Source organism: Myxine glutinosa, chromosome 14, assembly GCF_964187855.1.
Source record: "Myxine glutinosa chromosome 14, kmMyxGlut1.1, whole genome shotgun sequence".
In the NCBI taxonomy this organism is placed as follows: Eukaryota; Metazoa; Chordata; class Myxini; order Myxiniformes; family Myxinidae; genus Myxine; species Myxine glutinosa.
In genome coordinates this window covers 55,021,428-55,035,018 of record NC_136274.1, presented here as the reverse complement: position 1 = coordinate 55,035,018, position 13,591 = coordinate 55,021,428, and the positions used below count along the sequence as shown (strand labels likewise).

Sequence of the window (13,591 nt, the reverse complement as noted above, 5' to 3'; positions counted from 1 at the left end):
AACTGTCTCTGCAGAAGCCGTCTCGTCAGCGTATGAAGTCTGAGGAAGAGCCCAGGGCCGAGGTCTCTGTCCCAGAAGAGCACTTTAAGAAAACCGGCGGCATTGCAGCACTTGGAAACACGCAGCCCGCACTGCAACGGTGGGCCTAGCTTTACCTTGATAGGAATTACTCATGAACGTTGTCGGTGATTACGAGCTTGGGTCATGGGCATGGCTTTCTGGCCTCTCTCATCCTGGTTTTATCTTGCAGGTCTGCCGGAAAGGAAAAGAAGGCAATCCAGGCATCAATCAGAAAAAACAAAGAAACAAACACAGTGCTTGCTCGACTCAATACCGAGCTTAACCAGCAGCTCAAGGTGAACTTTAGTTTTCTTTTTGTCTTCTCCTCTCCCCCTTGTAATGTTCTCTACACTTCATCTAGCTCGGCATTTTAAAATGATATTCTCTTTGGCTTCCAACTGCATCTTTTCTTTGTAACGATTGCATCATCAGGACAAGTGTACGATGCAGGAAGTATGCAACTTGTTTATTTAGGGATACAGAAGGGGATTTTTGATTTATGAAGAGGATTTTATGAAAAGAGTCGAGCAAGCTGTGTCGTGTTCCACAGGACCTGCTGGAGGAGCGGATTGCACTTGAGGTTCAGCTTGAGCAGCTGCGGCCTTTTTCCCACTCCTAGGACACCAGGTCGATGCCATTGCCTTCCGGCTTCATGCACGTGTCCCCTCTGGACCACCCAACGTCAAACGAAAGCGAATGCGATCTACGAATGATCAGATTGAGGTGGCATCTGAGGAATGCTTTGGGCCTCTCAATTTGTCAAATAGCTTCGCTTCAAAGGAGCAACGATCGATTACAGTCGCCATTTCTCCCTGCGGCTTCCGGACATTTGGCTCTCTTGAAATGGCACTTGACTGGTCAACACTGCTTGGGCTGTGGGCTTGGGTGATAGGGGATGTGGTGGGTGATTGGAGGGGGGAGGGAGAGGGTAGTTCTGATGCCAAACTCAATATGTTGGCTTGTGAACTTGATGCAAACCCCAATTTTTGAACTGGCATGATCGAGAAGGTAGAATCATGGTGTGAATTTGGGGGCATATAGAGTGTGTACTGAAAACTGTTGCCACTTCGTTTGTATGAGAATTGTGACATGATGCTCGTTCTTCTAAATGCAGTAATTTTACTTCTTTTCCTTTTTGAGACTAGGCCACAGGGGTTATTTCCGACAGGACAAGCCGACGCCATATCTGCTGCCATTGACAAATAGCCAAAGCCAGGGTCTCGGGGAAATGTAACGAAGATGTCTAATGCGAGGCACCGGTGTGTTGTACATTTTCCGAGAAAATCCCGAATGAGATTCTTCGGGAAAATCCCGAATGTTTTCCCCCCCTCAACTCCCTCCCCCCCCCCCCCCCCCATTTTCCACCTGGTTTTCTGCATGCCTCGCAACGACGACTTTCTTTGTGATCCCGTTTAGACCTCTTTCTGATGTTGTTTTCTATTCTCTTCTCGGTGATGAGCCGCCAGCTTTGCCATTCTCCCCACCGCTGTCGATCTGTTTTCCCCAAATGCTTTTGGACTCTTCGGCCTTCCTCGATGTTTTGACATTGGAAATCCTTCCTTGTTTCGTACCCAGACGCATTCTGTTTTCCAAGGTCGATGGGCGATGATCGGGTGGGAACGATTTGCGTGCAGGGCCACTACGTTTGGGTAGCGATGGATTTTCGTCACTGAAAGTCGACTCGTCTAAACTTTTGGTCGCATGGGTTCAGGTTGAACATTGACCTCCTGTATATATTCGTTGCTGAAGTTTGCATTAGCGTGTGCCGGCGGGTTGAAGCACTATAGCGGACCGTCCCGCGTAGATTTTGGATAATCGTGGAGACGATGCGAGTCCCCACACCCAAAGCTTGAGACAGATATTTGGCAACGTTTTCCAGCGGCTGTCTTCTTCCTCCATTTTAAAGGTCCTTTACCACTTCGGTACACGGCATTCCATTCGCTGTGAAATTCGCGCCATTAATCGACGAGTTTGAAAGTCTCCTTTTTAATCGGTTGTGTTGGTACCATGTCGTTTTGCAATCTCCCCTTCTTGTAAGTTTTACCAGGAAGTTGTCCTGTATGGTTTATTTCACTCGGCGGTCCCCTCCATTACCTGAGCCTTAATCTGCCATGCTCCCAAAGCAATACGTGGCTGGTACGGACATCTTTTCAGCTGTGATGACTCCTTTTTAGGTTCTTTTAATCTTCGGGGCCTCACTCTAGCTGACTCTTCTTGAGCGCAAGCTCTTCTTCACATTTTTGCTGCGTCAGACTTCTTTTTCTTTCTTTTTTCCTCATTATCCCCTTACCCATCTACCCTCTGCCCCGCCTTGTTTTTGAAGTGTACCCATCACAGTCGCTGCTGTTTTTAATCCTCAAACCTCTGATGGAAGAAATGCTATTACTGGTGTTGTGCAAGTTGGTATGAAGTTTGTTTTTGTTTTTTCTTTCTCCTTTCTTTTTCCAAATAATGTCATGCACACTGGCTTTGCTGTTTGTATTTTTCTTGTTTCGTTTAAAGTAATCTTTATTTTAACTTTTGTAGGGTCACTTTGGCATGTGGTTTATATTAAGTAGCTTTAAGTGAGTTTATTAGCAGATCGAGGCCATTTTGCCGATAAACCCCCCCCCCCCCCACGCACCTGTTCAGCCAGAAGAAAACCACTGGTTTTATGTTTGTTTAAGACGAGTCGTATTTTACATCGTTAGTCAAACTCTCTTATTTTCCTCTCTCTTTTGTGCTTATTAACCAAATGTTTTGGGGCCTCTGCCCTTCCAGTATGTAATGCAAAGCTTTTTGTAAAGTTTTTAAAAAGGCACATCATAAACCTCTTCCTCTTCCTCCTCCCTGCCCTTTACTCCACCCCTTGAGCCCTACCAAACCATAAAATGGCTTTCATGCTTTTTGGATGATTTTTAAAAATTTTTTTTGCTGTCGGGGAGGCAGACGGAATGCAATTGGAAGAGCAATGCGTATGTGTGTGCTGATACTCAAACGCTGTTTACATGTATATGTTTAATTTCCCTACGTCATGATGAATTCTTGCAAAACGTACACGTACGCAGAATATTCAAGAAAACAAATGTTATTTAATAAAGACAGGCAGTTGATTTCCCCCCCTTTTTAATATTTATTTCTGTCTTTATTTCTTTTCCAAATCCGGTTTCATAGGCATTTCTTTAAAGGTATAGTACTGTATTTGCATCACTCGGAGGTAAATAGGGCTGTCTGTAGGTAAGTAGAAATGCAGAGCTGACCAGGCTATGCGGTTTGAGATGACACTCAGGTTTGTGTGGACAAAAAGATTTTTGCCAGGCCATTTCCCAAACGTCGGGCATCGGTCCTCCTTTCTCCCCTCCATATATATGATGCAAGAGGTTTCCCTTCCTGAATATGATCATAAAAACTTTGCCTTAAACAGTGAACCATGATTGTCATGGGGCCCGCAAGGCTAACCCCCGCTCTGAATGAATGAATGAATGAATGAATGATCGTTTTAAGGCCATTTTCCCCGCGAGAGCGGGGGTTAGCCTTGCGGGCCCCATGACAATCATGGTTCCCTGTTTGAGGCAATGTTTTTATGGCCGGATGCCCTTCCTGATGCCCAACCCTTGGTCACGCTCTTACGATGCGCAGGGATACGGTGTACCTATTCTAAACTGGGGTACACACCGGGATCATTCATCCCAGCAAGCTGGTACTCAATTTGCCGACCTCGGAAGGATGACAAGCTGAGTCAACCCCCCTGGCGTTAATTCAGCGATCGACCGGGATTCGAACCCAGGATCCTAGGATCCCAAGCCGGCACCCTAACCGCTAAGCCAACACCAGGCTAGCGGGGAAAAATGGCCTCAAAACGATCATTCATTCATTATCCCATTTTCTGTGACCTGCAGACGCCGTCACTCGTTTGGCAATGACCGCACTTGCGCATCCGAACTTCAACTGAGAAAACCGTGGGTAGCGCCGAAACATTCTAACTTTGGGGGAGTGAAAGAGACAGTCGACATACACAATTGGTTCGAGCAGGCCGATGTGGGGTCTAAGTGGATGATCTTCCAGTATAATGGTGTCAACAAGACCCTGGCATTGCAAAGACGCTTTGTCAGTTGTAATTTGTCATCTTGATTTGAAATTGGTGTTGTGGAAAATATCAAGACTGGAGTTTAATTTGTTTATTTAAATTGATCACAGCTTTAGAATTGAGGTTGTACATGAATCGCATGCAGGGCAACGAAATTGTAAGACATCACTATGTTTTACATGGATTCCAAGGGCAGCAGGAGACAATGGACAAACATATGGGATTTCAACTTGGGTTTTCCCTCCACACCACGAGCCAGGGGCTCGGATGGGAATACGAGCAAGGTCAACCCAAATTTAGTACACCTTTCCATTGCTTGAACGGTTCCTTCGGCGTTCTGATTCACTCTCGTCCAACATGCATCTCTACCTTCACTCCTTCAACTCATGTCCAATTAGCAGAGCGAATTGCCGCACTGAGCGCTGCCACCCATGTGAGCTTCTCCTCGGATGTATCCACGGCACAAGTCCACTCTTGCTGGGTCCCACGTAGGCAGAATGCGTTGCACACATCTGTGGGATGGGTGAAGAGGGTGATGAGACACTTCAGATTCTCACTTTCCATTTTGTTCTTTGTTTTTCCCAGATCAAAGCACATGTGCACTTGTCATGTTCCACACATGGCTGCTGGGTCGCATCATTTGCTGAGGGTGCAGTTGTGCCGCTCATGCAGTGCCCCTGTAGGTTAGCAGGAATTTGTAATTTGTTTAGGTGTCGGTGATATCTGACCTACTCTTTGTGGAGGACACCGTGGGATATTTAACCTCCCCACCACCACCAAGGATATTTAACATCCAGCAACTAATACTAGCAGATGGGAGACCGAGTTTAACGTCCACCCAAGGGATTGCACATTCCACGGTGCCCATTGATGCCTCGCCCTGCTAGGTTGAGCTATGTTGAAATTCACTGGGTTGAGATTACTGGGTTCAGATTCTACCCCAGGCTCGGCAGCTTGGAGGCTAATGTGCATACCTCTAGGCCATCCTGCCAGCCACCTATGCACCGTACCACCTGTGAAGTCAACATATCACTAACTTCACACCGCTGTTGGACATTAGTCCAGTCAAAATGTGAATGGACCCGCCACTAATTGCAAGAGAAACGAAGTAATACTTTTCTGAGACCTTGATGTCTACTATATATCTGCCCAAAATTATACTTAAATATATTGAGTGGAACATGGTTTTTCAGGTCCTTTCCGATTTGGGAACTTTTCGGACTACCGCAATGTTTGGAAATTAATTATATGACAATATCACTCTTAATAATACACCAAATCAACTCTAAATTATTTATTTAACCATGTTTGAATACACTACCACAACTATTTGTACCCAATGTCCTTCTGTCCGTTCACAATATTGAACACGTCACTTCGTCTCTTCCATGGTCACTATCATCAGCATCCTCGAAAACGTCCACTGATTCGTCTGCATTTGCACAAATACCTCTGCACTCCCTCCATGCAAATGTGCAAAGCAGCCCAAGTTTCCGACAACCACAACGTTTATCACTGCAACCACCCTTGCAAGAACACCTAACCAGCTTTAGGAGATAGTCTGGTGCTGCAGCGAGGTCAGAATGCATAGGGATCATCCTGGTGTCCATGATCCTCCATCCCCAGTCAAGCGGGTTGAGTTTGTGTCCTTTCCACTCCTGAACCTGTTGGAATACCCGTAGGCTGTGATATTTGGAAGCTGAGCTCGTGGGCGGAAGTACCCGTGGGTGCAACGATGTTTTGTTTGTTGTCACCTTAGCATGAAATTTTGCTACCCTCAATTCGTTCAAATTGTCTGATGGTTTGCCTCCGTACACACAAACCATTGCTCTGTCTCCTGCAGCAATGACCTCATCCTGTGTTGACTCTTTATTGCCGAAAATTAGGGCCTCTTGCTGGAACATTTCATTGTCCTTGAACAGTTTGAGTCCAGTGCCTTTGCCGATCCCAAAGACCCTTGATGTCGTGTCGCATCCCAGGTACGCATGGATGAAGAGAATGTTTTCACAGACAGTATCACCCAGAGCCTCTCTGACTTTGCCAATGTCCAAGTATTGTCTTGGATTCAATGAACCCTTTTTCGGCTCCGACATTAAGTAGAGAGTGTGCGCAGTATTTTTGCGAAAATAGTAGCACAGTAGTATCAACAAGTCAGTGTCTTCGCCAACAAGAACAGTGTTGGATTTTGGAGAGCTACAAACTGCAGTTGTTGCTATGAGTAGGTCCGCATCCCCACTCGCATGAAGCACTTCACAATGAGATTCTTCCAGTTTCTTACCAAGAATGTCCATGAATTGGTGCTTGTTCTCCTTGTTCCGAAGAAACTCTTCCTTCTTGACAGAAAGCGTCATGGTTTGAGAAAAAGATACCTTCACTGATGGTCGCTCACCCCTTTTCTGATGGGCACAGTCTTTCGTTGAGGTACCTTCACGATAGCCATCAAACACGACGATAGCATGCCCGTAATGCCTACTAACATATTTCAGGTAGCGGTCAAGAATATCCTTGTACTGTTCACCTGACTGCCACGGTATGCGCTGCAATAGGGCACCGCCATCGAGTACGTATTGTATATCGGACGGTTGTGCAGTATCGGCAGGTGCCAAGGATTTGATTGCTGAGGCTAACGCTGGCTTATTGGCGGACAGCAAGGCATATTTGGTCTCGAACAAAGATGGAGGATATGTGCATAACTCACAAAGGAGTGCTTTGGATAAGTCTCCTACTTCAGTGCCAGCGATCACAAGTCTCTGGAAGAGTAACTGAGGGTCGATATTGATGTCTCCGTCTGGTGTCTTCATTGCAGACTCTGAGTCAATAGTTATGGCTTGACCCTTCTTCTTGAAGCTGTATTCAAGCACACGTTTACCACTCATCTGGCCCAAGAGCCTTTCTCCCACAGTTTTCGCCTCATCAACATTCACCGTTGTCTGGGCAACTATACCAGTGAAAATGTTGTGAAGAGTATCGTCGTCCTGAAAGGGATCCCTCTCATGAAGAAACTCAAGCATTTTCTGGGTATCAGCTACATCATTCTTCTGTCTAGACTTTGATAGATCCTTGTGCTGTTCACTTGTCACATACATCACATCAGTGAGGTGTTGGAGGGCGTTGTTCACCTCTGCAAAGAAAGGACTAGCCATGACCCAGACTGAGCGTTGTGTCTCTGTCATCCCTCGTCCCCTGGTCAGACCACCTGATGTCTTCAGACTTCTCATAAGTACTTGTTCGATGACTAAATCTGTAGACAGACCAGCCCAGTATCTGTCGCTCCGTCGGACAACTTGGAATCCTTGGAGAAATTTCTGATGTACTTCTGGATGGTCCTTTGGTAACTCGGTCATCAGTTGCAGATATATGTGCAGGCACTTTGTGTAGTGTCTGTGTCCGGAAGCTGCAAGATATGGAAGCATGGCGCAACTTTTCCGTTTCAGAGTCCCTTTCCTTTTGCTGACGATAGAAGTCATGAAGAATCGACGATGCCACACCCCTAAATGTCACAACATTTGATTTTCCATTAATGTCTGCAATTATGATCTTATCACCAAAGTGATTGAAAAGGTTATCCTTCATGTATGAAAAACCATATGCATCACAGCCAGTGTCTACTAGGAAGTCCTCCATTTTCCCAATTGAATCACTAATTGTGGTTAGTTCCTCATCATTTTCCTCAAGGTACTTTGCCACCTTCAGGAACGCTTCATGTCTGATCTGGTCCTTGGGTCGACCAAGCTTCTGCTTTTTTGATGAAGACGCCTCTTCCGATTGGAATTTGAGTGGTATCTGTTTCTTTGTATGAAAGTTAACACTGCACACCTTATGGTATACCGCATCTGCTGCGTGTAGATCGCCAACAAATGCAATTCTGCTCCTCACAGTACCCGACCAGTTGTCAGATCGATTTTCACAGTCAGCAGACACATGATTTTGGAAGTCGAATGTCTTAACCTGGATCAACATATGGTCCTTTTTTCCCCCCTGGTACTTGTCAGGATTACCACAGAAAAGACACTGAGTTCTGTAGTCAAACGCTGAATCCATTGAACGAAGGCACATCTCTCACTGCAAGCGTCACTCCACCTCTCGTTCACGGCTCTCGTTCAATCTGAAAATAAAGTATGATCCACTCATTATAATTGAGTATAATTTTATGTATTTGTTCAGAGGATCGACAGGTCTCAGAAAAATATCATTTTTTTTCTCTTGCAATTAGTGGTGGGTTAGGGGTAAAAGTTCGCTAGAATGACTGGACTACATGTAATGAGGCGTAAATAGTAGTTGTGGTGTTGCCCCACTGTGGTGTTGCCTCCACACCCCACTGTGGTGTTGCCCCCACGCCCCACTGTTGTTGCCCCCCATGCCCCACTGTGGTGTTGCCCCCATGCCCCACTGTGGCGTTGCCCCCACGCCCCACTGTAGCATTGCCCCCACGCCCCACTGTGGCGTTTCCCCCGTGCCCCACTGCTGCCCCCCACGCCCCACTGTGGTGTTGCCCCCATGCCCCACTGTGGTTTTGCCCCCATGCCCCACTGTGGTGTTGCCCCCATGCCCCACTGTGGTGTTGCCCCCACGCCCCACTGTGGTGTTGCCCCCATGCCCCACTGTGTTGCCCCCCATGCCCCACTGTGGTGTTGCCCCCATGCCCCACTGTGGCGTTGCCCCCACGCCCCACTGTAGCATTGCCCCCACGCCCCACTGTGGCGTTTCCCCCGTGCCCCACTGCTGCCCCCCACGCCCCACTGTGGTGTTGCCCCCATGCCCCACTGTGGTGTTGCCCCCATGCCCCGCTATGGTGTTGCCCCCACGCCCCACTGTTGTTGCCCCCACGCCCCACTATGATGTTGCCCCCATGCCCCACTGTGGTGTTGCCCCCACACCCCACTGTGGTTTTGCCCCCATGCCCCACTGTGGTTTTGCCCCCATGCCCCACTGTGGTGTTGCCCCCATGCCCCACTGTGGTGTTGCCCCACGCCCCACTGTGGTGTTGCCCCCATGCCCCACTGTGTTGCCCCCCATGCCCCACTGTGGTGTTGCCCCCATGCCCACTGTGGCGTTGCCCCCACGCCCCACTGTAGCATTGCCCCCACGCCCCACTGTGGCGTTTCCCCCGTGCCCCACTGCTGCCCCCCACGCCCCACTGTGGTGTTGCTCCCATGCCCCACTGTGGTGTTGCCCCCACGCCCCACTGTAGCGTTGCCCCCATGCCCCACTGTGGTGTTGCCTCTGCACCCCACTGTGGTGTTGCCCCCATGCCCCACTGTGGTGTTGCCCCGCACCTCACTGTGGTGTTGTCCCCGCGCCCCACTGTGGTGTTGCCTCCATGCGCCACTGTGTGTTGCCCCCGTGCCCTACTGTGGCGTTGCCCCCATGCCCCGCTGTGGTATCGTCTCCACACCTTTCCACAGGTTTCGGGGTTCTTGCAATTGGATGTTAACATTTACATAGTTGAGAACTTACCAGGGGCAGGCAGGTCGCCATTGCTTTGCCAAAGCTGTCCCCAACCAGAGCAGCAATTTAAGATTTGCTTCAATGAGATCTGGTGCACCCTGGCCTCCTCCTCAAGCAGATACTAACAGACGGAACAGCTGATTTTACGTCGTCTGATGGAAGGATTGTGTAATGGATGGAACTCCCCGCAAGGCAACAGGATTAGTTTTTATCTTGGGTCTGGAATGGAACCCGGGCCTGGAATGGAACCCGGGCCTGGAATCGAGCCCGGGCCTGGAATCGAACCCGGGCCTGGAATCGAACCCGGGCCTGGAATCGAACCCGGGCCTGGAATGGAACCCGGGCCTGGAATCGAGCCCGGGCCTGGAATCGAACCCGGGCCTGGAATCTAACCCGGACCTGGAATAGAACCCGGGCCTGGAATCGAGCCCGGGCCTGGAATCGAGCCCGGGCCTGGAATCGAGCCCGGGCCTGGAATCGAACCCGGGCCTGGAATCGAACCCGGGCCTGGAATCGAACCCGGGCCTGGAATCGAACCCGGGCCTGGAATCGAACCCGGGCCTGGAATCGAACCCGGGCCTGCAATCGAACTCGGGCCTGGAATCTAACCCGGACCTGGAATCGAACCCGGGCCTGGAATCGAACCCGGGCCTGGAATCTAACCCGGACCTGGAATCTAACCCGGACCTGGAATCTAACCCGGACCTGGAATCTAACCCGGACCTGGAATCTAACCCGGACCTGGAATCGAACCCGTTTGTCTTTTAAAAGCTTTGCTGTTGTTGACTTGACCTGAATATGGGAATTTTATTCCAAAGGTAATTTTGTATTTTTTTGCCACCAGGAGAAGCTTACATTTGGAGTCACGTACGTCTTCCAGGTGCAGGCACGTAAGGGAGACGGACGCGTGGAAATGATGGCGCGTCTTTCGGCTCCGTTCGAAGGGGGAATGGGTCACGGAGCACGTCGTGAGCACCAGAGCATCGTTGAACAGGTACAGACCCAAGTCTCGGACGTGCTCGTAAATCCTGGTAAAGCACATTGAACACAAGTTACCGCAACTCGGATGGTTAACGGTTTCAATGCTGATTGGCCAACACCAATGGGGCTTCAGTATGTGAAGACTTCATGACTTTGGGATCAAAGTTTAACTTATTACCTTCGCAAAAGCGGAAGGTTATGTTTTGATCGCTGTGTATTTATTTGTATGTCTGTGTGTGTGTGTGTATGTTATTCGCATAACTCAAAAAGTATTCAACCGAATTGCATGAAATTTGGTGGGATGATTGGTTATTATACGGGACACATTTGATTAGATTTTGGGAGCAATCGGGTCAAAGGTCAAGGTCAAGGTCACGAAAAGGTCAAAATCGTATTTTTGTTGTTCTGTTCCCTACACTCCCATGCCAAGTACAGAACAGTAGCTGCGGCGAAGGTATGCGCTCTACCGAGTGCCCGTTCTAGTTGGGAAATGTGATATGTTTATGAAACTTGTATGAAAATCCACAGGTCTCGACCTTAAACTTGTTTCCCTTTTCAGAGCTGTTGCTGATTTTTACTTTTGGATACAACTCTCCAGGTGGAGAAGTTCACGTCTGCGCCCACCTTTGTTACCACACATGTTTGCTGAAGCACAACCTCAAATGCAGCACCCCCTCGTGCACTTTATTTTGCAGCCAAATCATTCCCAACTTTCTTGGGGGACAACCGGGGAAAGTTTGGCCCAAGTCTTGCATGAACAGGCTGGCCAGGTGCTGCATTGGACAATAATTGTACACCGCTCCTTTCCTATGCCATCTCCAGGCGCTGCATGACGTCATTGCCGGGCACCGAAGGGGGCTCGGCAACGACGCACGCTGAAAGGGAGTACTCAGTTTTCACTCTGTTTGTTGTTGTGCACCGCACCTTTCCTATGCCATCTCCAGGTGCTGCATAACGTCATTTCCGGGCACCGAAGGGGGCTCGGCAACGACGCACGCTGAAAGGGAGTACTCAGTTTTCACTCTGTTTGTTGTTGTGCACCGCACCTTTCCTATGCCATCTCCAGGTGCTGCATAACGTCATTTCCGGGCACCGAAGGGGGGCTCGGCAACGACGCATGCTGAAAGGGAGTACTCAGTTTTCACTCTGGTTTGTGTGTTTGTTACTTGCAAAATCGAAGATTTTTCAAGTATATTGGTCGGTTGCGTTTGTGACTTGAAATTTTGAAGATGCCTTGCATATCTGGTCACTGAATTCAACCACCAAGTATATTTTAGGGGAACATAGGCCAATAGGTCAACATAGGCTAAATTTCTAAAATCACCAATTTTCATTTCATTGACTTCTTATTCTAAGAGGATTTACATATATGGTCACTGAATTCAACCACCAACTATTTTTGAGGTCAACATAGGCCAAAAGGTCAACATAGGCCAAGTCTTTAAAATCCTCAATTTTCATCTGATTGACTTGAAAATTGAACAGCATTTGCACATCAAGTCACGAAATAGGGAAACTAACTATTTTTGAGGTCAAAAGGTCAAAGGTCAACTCAAGGTCAACCTTACAAAATCATCATTTTTCATCTGAAAAATCGTCACTTTTCTTCCTATTGACCCGAGCTTTGATCAAGATTGCCAATTTTAATCTTGATGAAATGGACAATTTGCTGTATCGATGGAATTTTTTTTCTTGGGGGTGGGGGGGCGGATTTTGCAAGTATCGTGCTCCGCATGACGTCTTCTTGTTTGTTTGTTTGTCCGGGCGATATCTCCGCCATCCTTTGAGCTAGGAAGCTGAAATTTCGGCACAATAGTGAGCAAGTACTTTGTCAAAAACGGTATTTTCTGTTTTTTGATTAGTCAATTAATTGATGAGTTATTTAATTATTAGCGATTAATTAAGTACTTATACATTTCCTTTCTCTTCTGGCCATTATCTCAGGCACCTTTTGAGTTAGGAAGTTGATATTTGGACATGCCAATGACCAAGTGATTTGGCTGCAAGGGCTATTTTTGATTTATTGATTAATCAATTAATCAATTAATCGATTAATTATTTAAATATTCAATGAATGACTTAATTAATTATTATTTTAAAAAGTTACAGATTCGGATGAAATGGTGGTGGTTTATGTGTTCTATGAGCCAATTGATTAACTATTTAATTTTTTTAATGATTATTTATTTATTTTCATGATTAATCATTTATTTATTTTCTTTCTCATCTGGGCAATATCTCAGGCACCTTTTGAGCTAGGAAGCTGATATTTGGACATGACAGTGACCAAGTGCTGTGACTATAAAGGATATTTTTGATTTACTGATTAATCATTCAATCGATTAATTATTTATTGTTTAATCAATTATTTTTTTATTTTTTTTAGTAATGACCTGTTTAATTAAATTTCTAAAAGATACATCTTTGGATGAAACACTAGTGGTTTAGTTATGCTATTAGCCAATTGATGAAGAAAATATTTTATGATAATCTTTCATTGATTCTAATTATGCAATTAATCAATAAATTATTGTTCACCTCTCCCTCCCAATGCAGTCTCGATAAGCTGCAATGCGGTATGATATTTAATTATTTGGCATGGGGGCGGTGTACTTTGAATGCATCTGTACTAGTTTTCTTGTTTGTTGTCCCCCGTCCGCAGAGCGAAAGGGGGACTATGGTTTTCCCCTCCGTCCGTGCGTGCGTGCATACGTGCGTAAGCAAAGGACCGAATGCTAATTTGGTGTGTGGGTGCAACCCACGTCAAAATCCATGTTGGCCGCCACCACGTATGTCTGACGCCATGTATGTCTGAACCTTGTGAGCGGAATATCCTGAAAAATAAGCGAAGTACCTACTTCTAATCTGGTGTGTGGGTGTATCTAGGCATAAGGAAGAACGCTATTGAAAATTGGGTCGCCACGTCAAAATCCAAGATGGCCGCCGCCATGTATGTGTGAACCTTGTGAGCGGAATATCTTGAAAAATAAGCGAAGTAGCAACTTCTAATCTGGTGTGTGGGTGTATTTAGGCATC

The 13,591-nt window shown here is 47.1% G+C and overlaps 2 protein-coding genes across 5 annotated transcripts in view; one reads left to right on the top strand and one right to left on the bottom strand.

Annotated features, from left to right (window-relative positions):
* LOC137439794 (ralBP1-associated Eps domain-containing protein 1) overlaps window positions 1–3,169 on the top strand; it is a 35,736-nt gene extending 32,567 nt beyond the window's left edge. For all 4 annotated transcript variants that reach the window (XM_068135891.2, XM_068135889.2, XM_068135890.2 and 1 more), the window contains 3 exons: window positions 15–139; window positions 251–356; window positions 611–3,169. In XM_068135891.2, the coding sequence (XP_067991992.2) occupies window positions 15–139; window positions 251–356; window positions 611–679 (300 nt within the window). In that variant the 3' untranslated portion in view covers window positions 680–3,169. The remainder of the gene's footprint in view (window positions 1–14; window positions 140–250; window positions 357–610) is intronic.
* A 1,034-nt stretch (window positions 3,170–4,203) lies between these two features.
* LOC137439355 (epithelial cell-transforming sequence 2 oncogene-like) overlaps window positions 4,204–13,591 on the bottom strand; it is a 39,233-nt gene continuing 29,845 nt past the window's right edge. The window contains exons 11-12 of the mRNA XM_068135073.2: window positions 10,430–10,602; window positions 4,204–4,638 (exon numbers count right to left, since the gene is read on the bottom strand). Coding sequence (XP_067991174.2) covers window positions 4,511–4,638; window positions 10,430–10,602 — 301 coding nt within the window. The 3' untranslated portion in view covers window positions 4,204–4,510. The remainder of the gene's footprint in view (window positions 4,639–10,429; window positions 10,603–13,591) is intronic.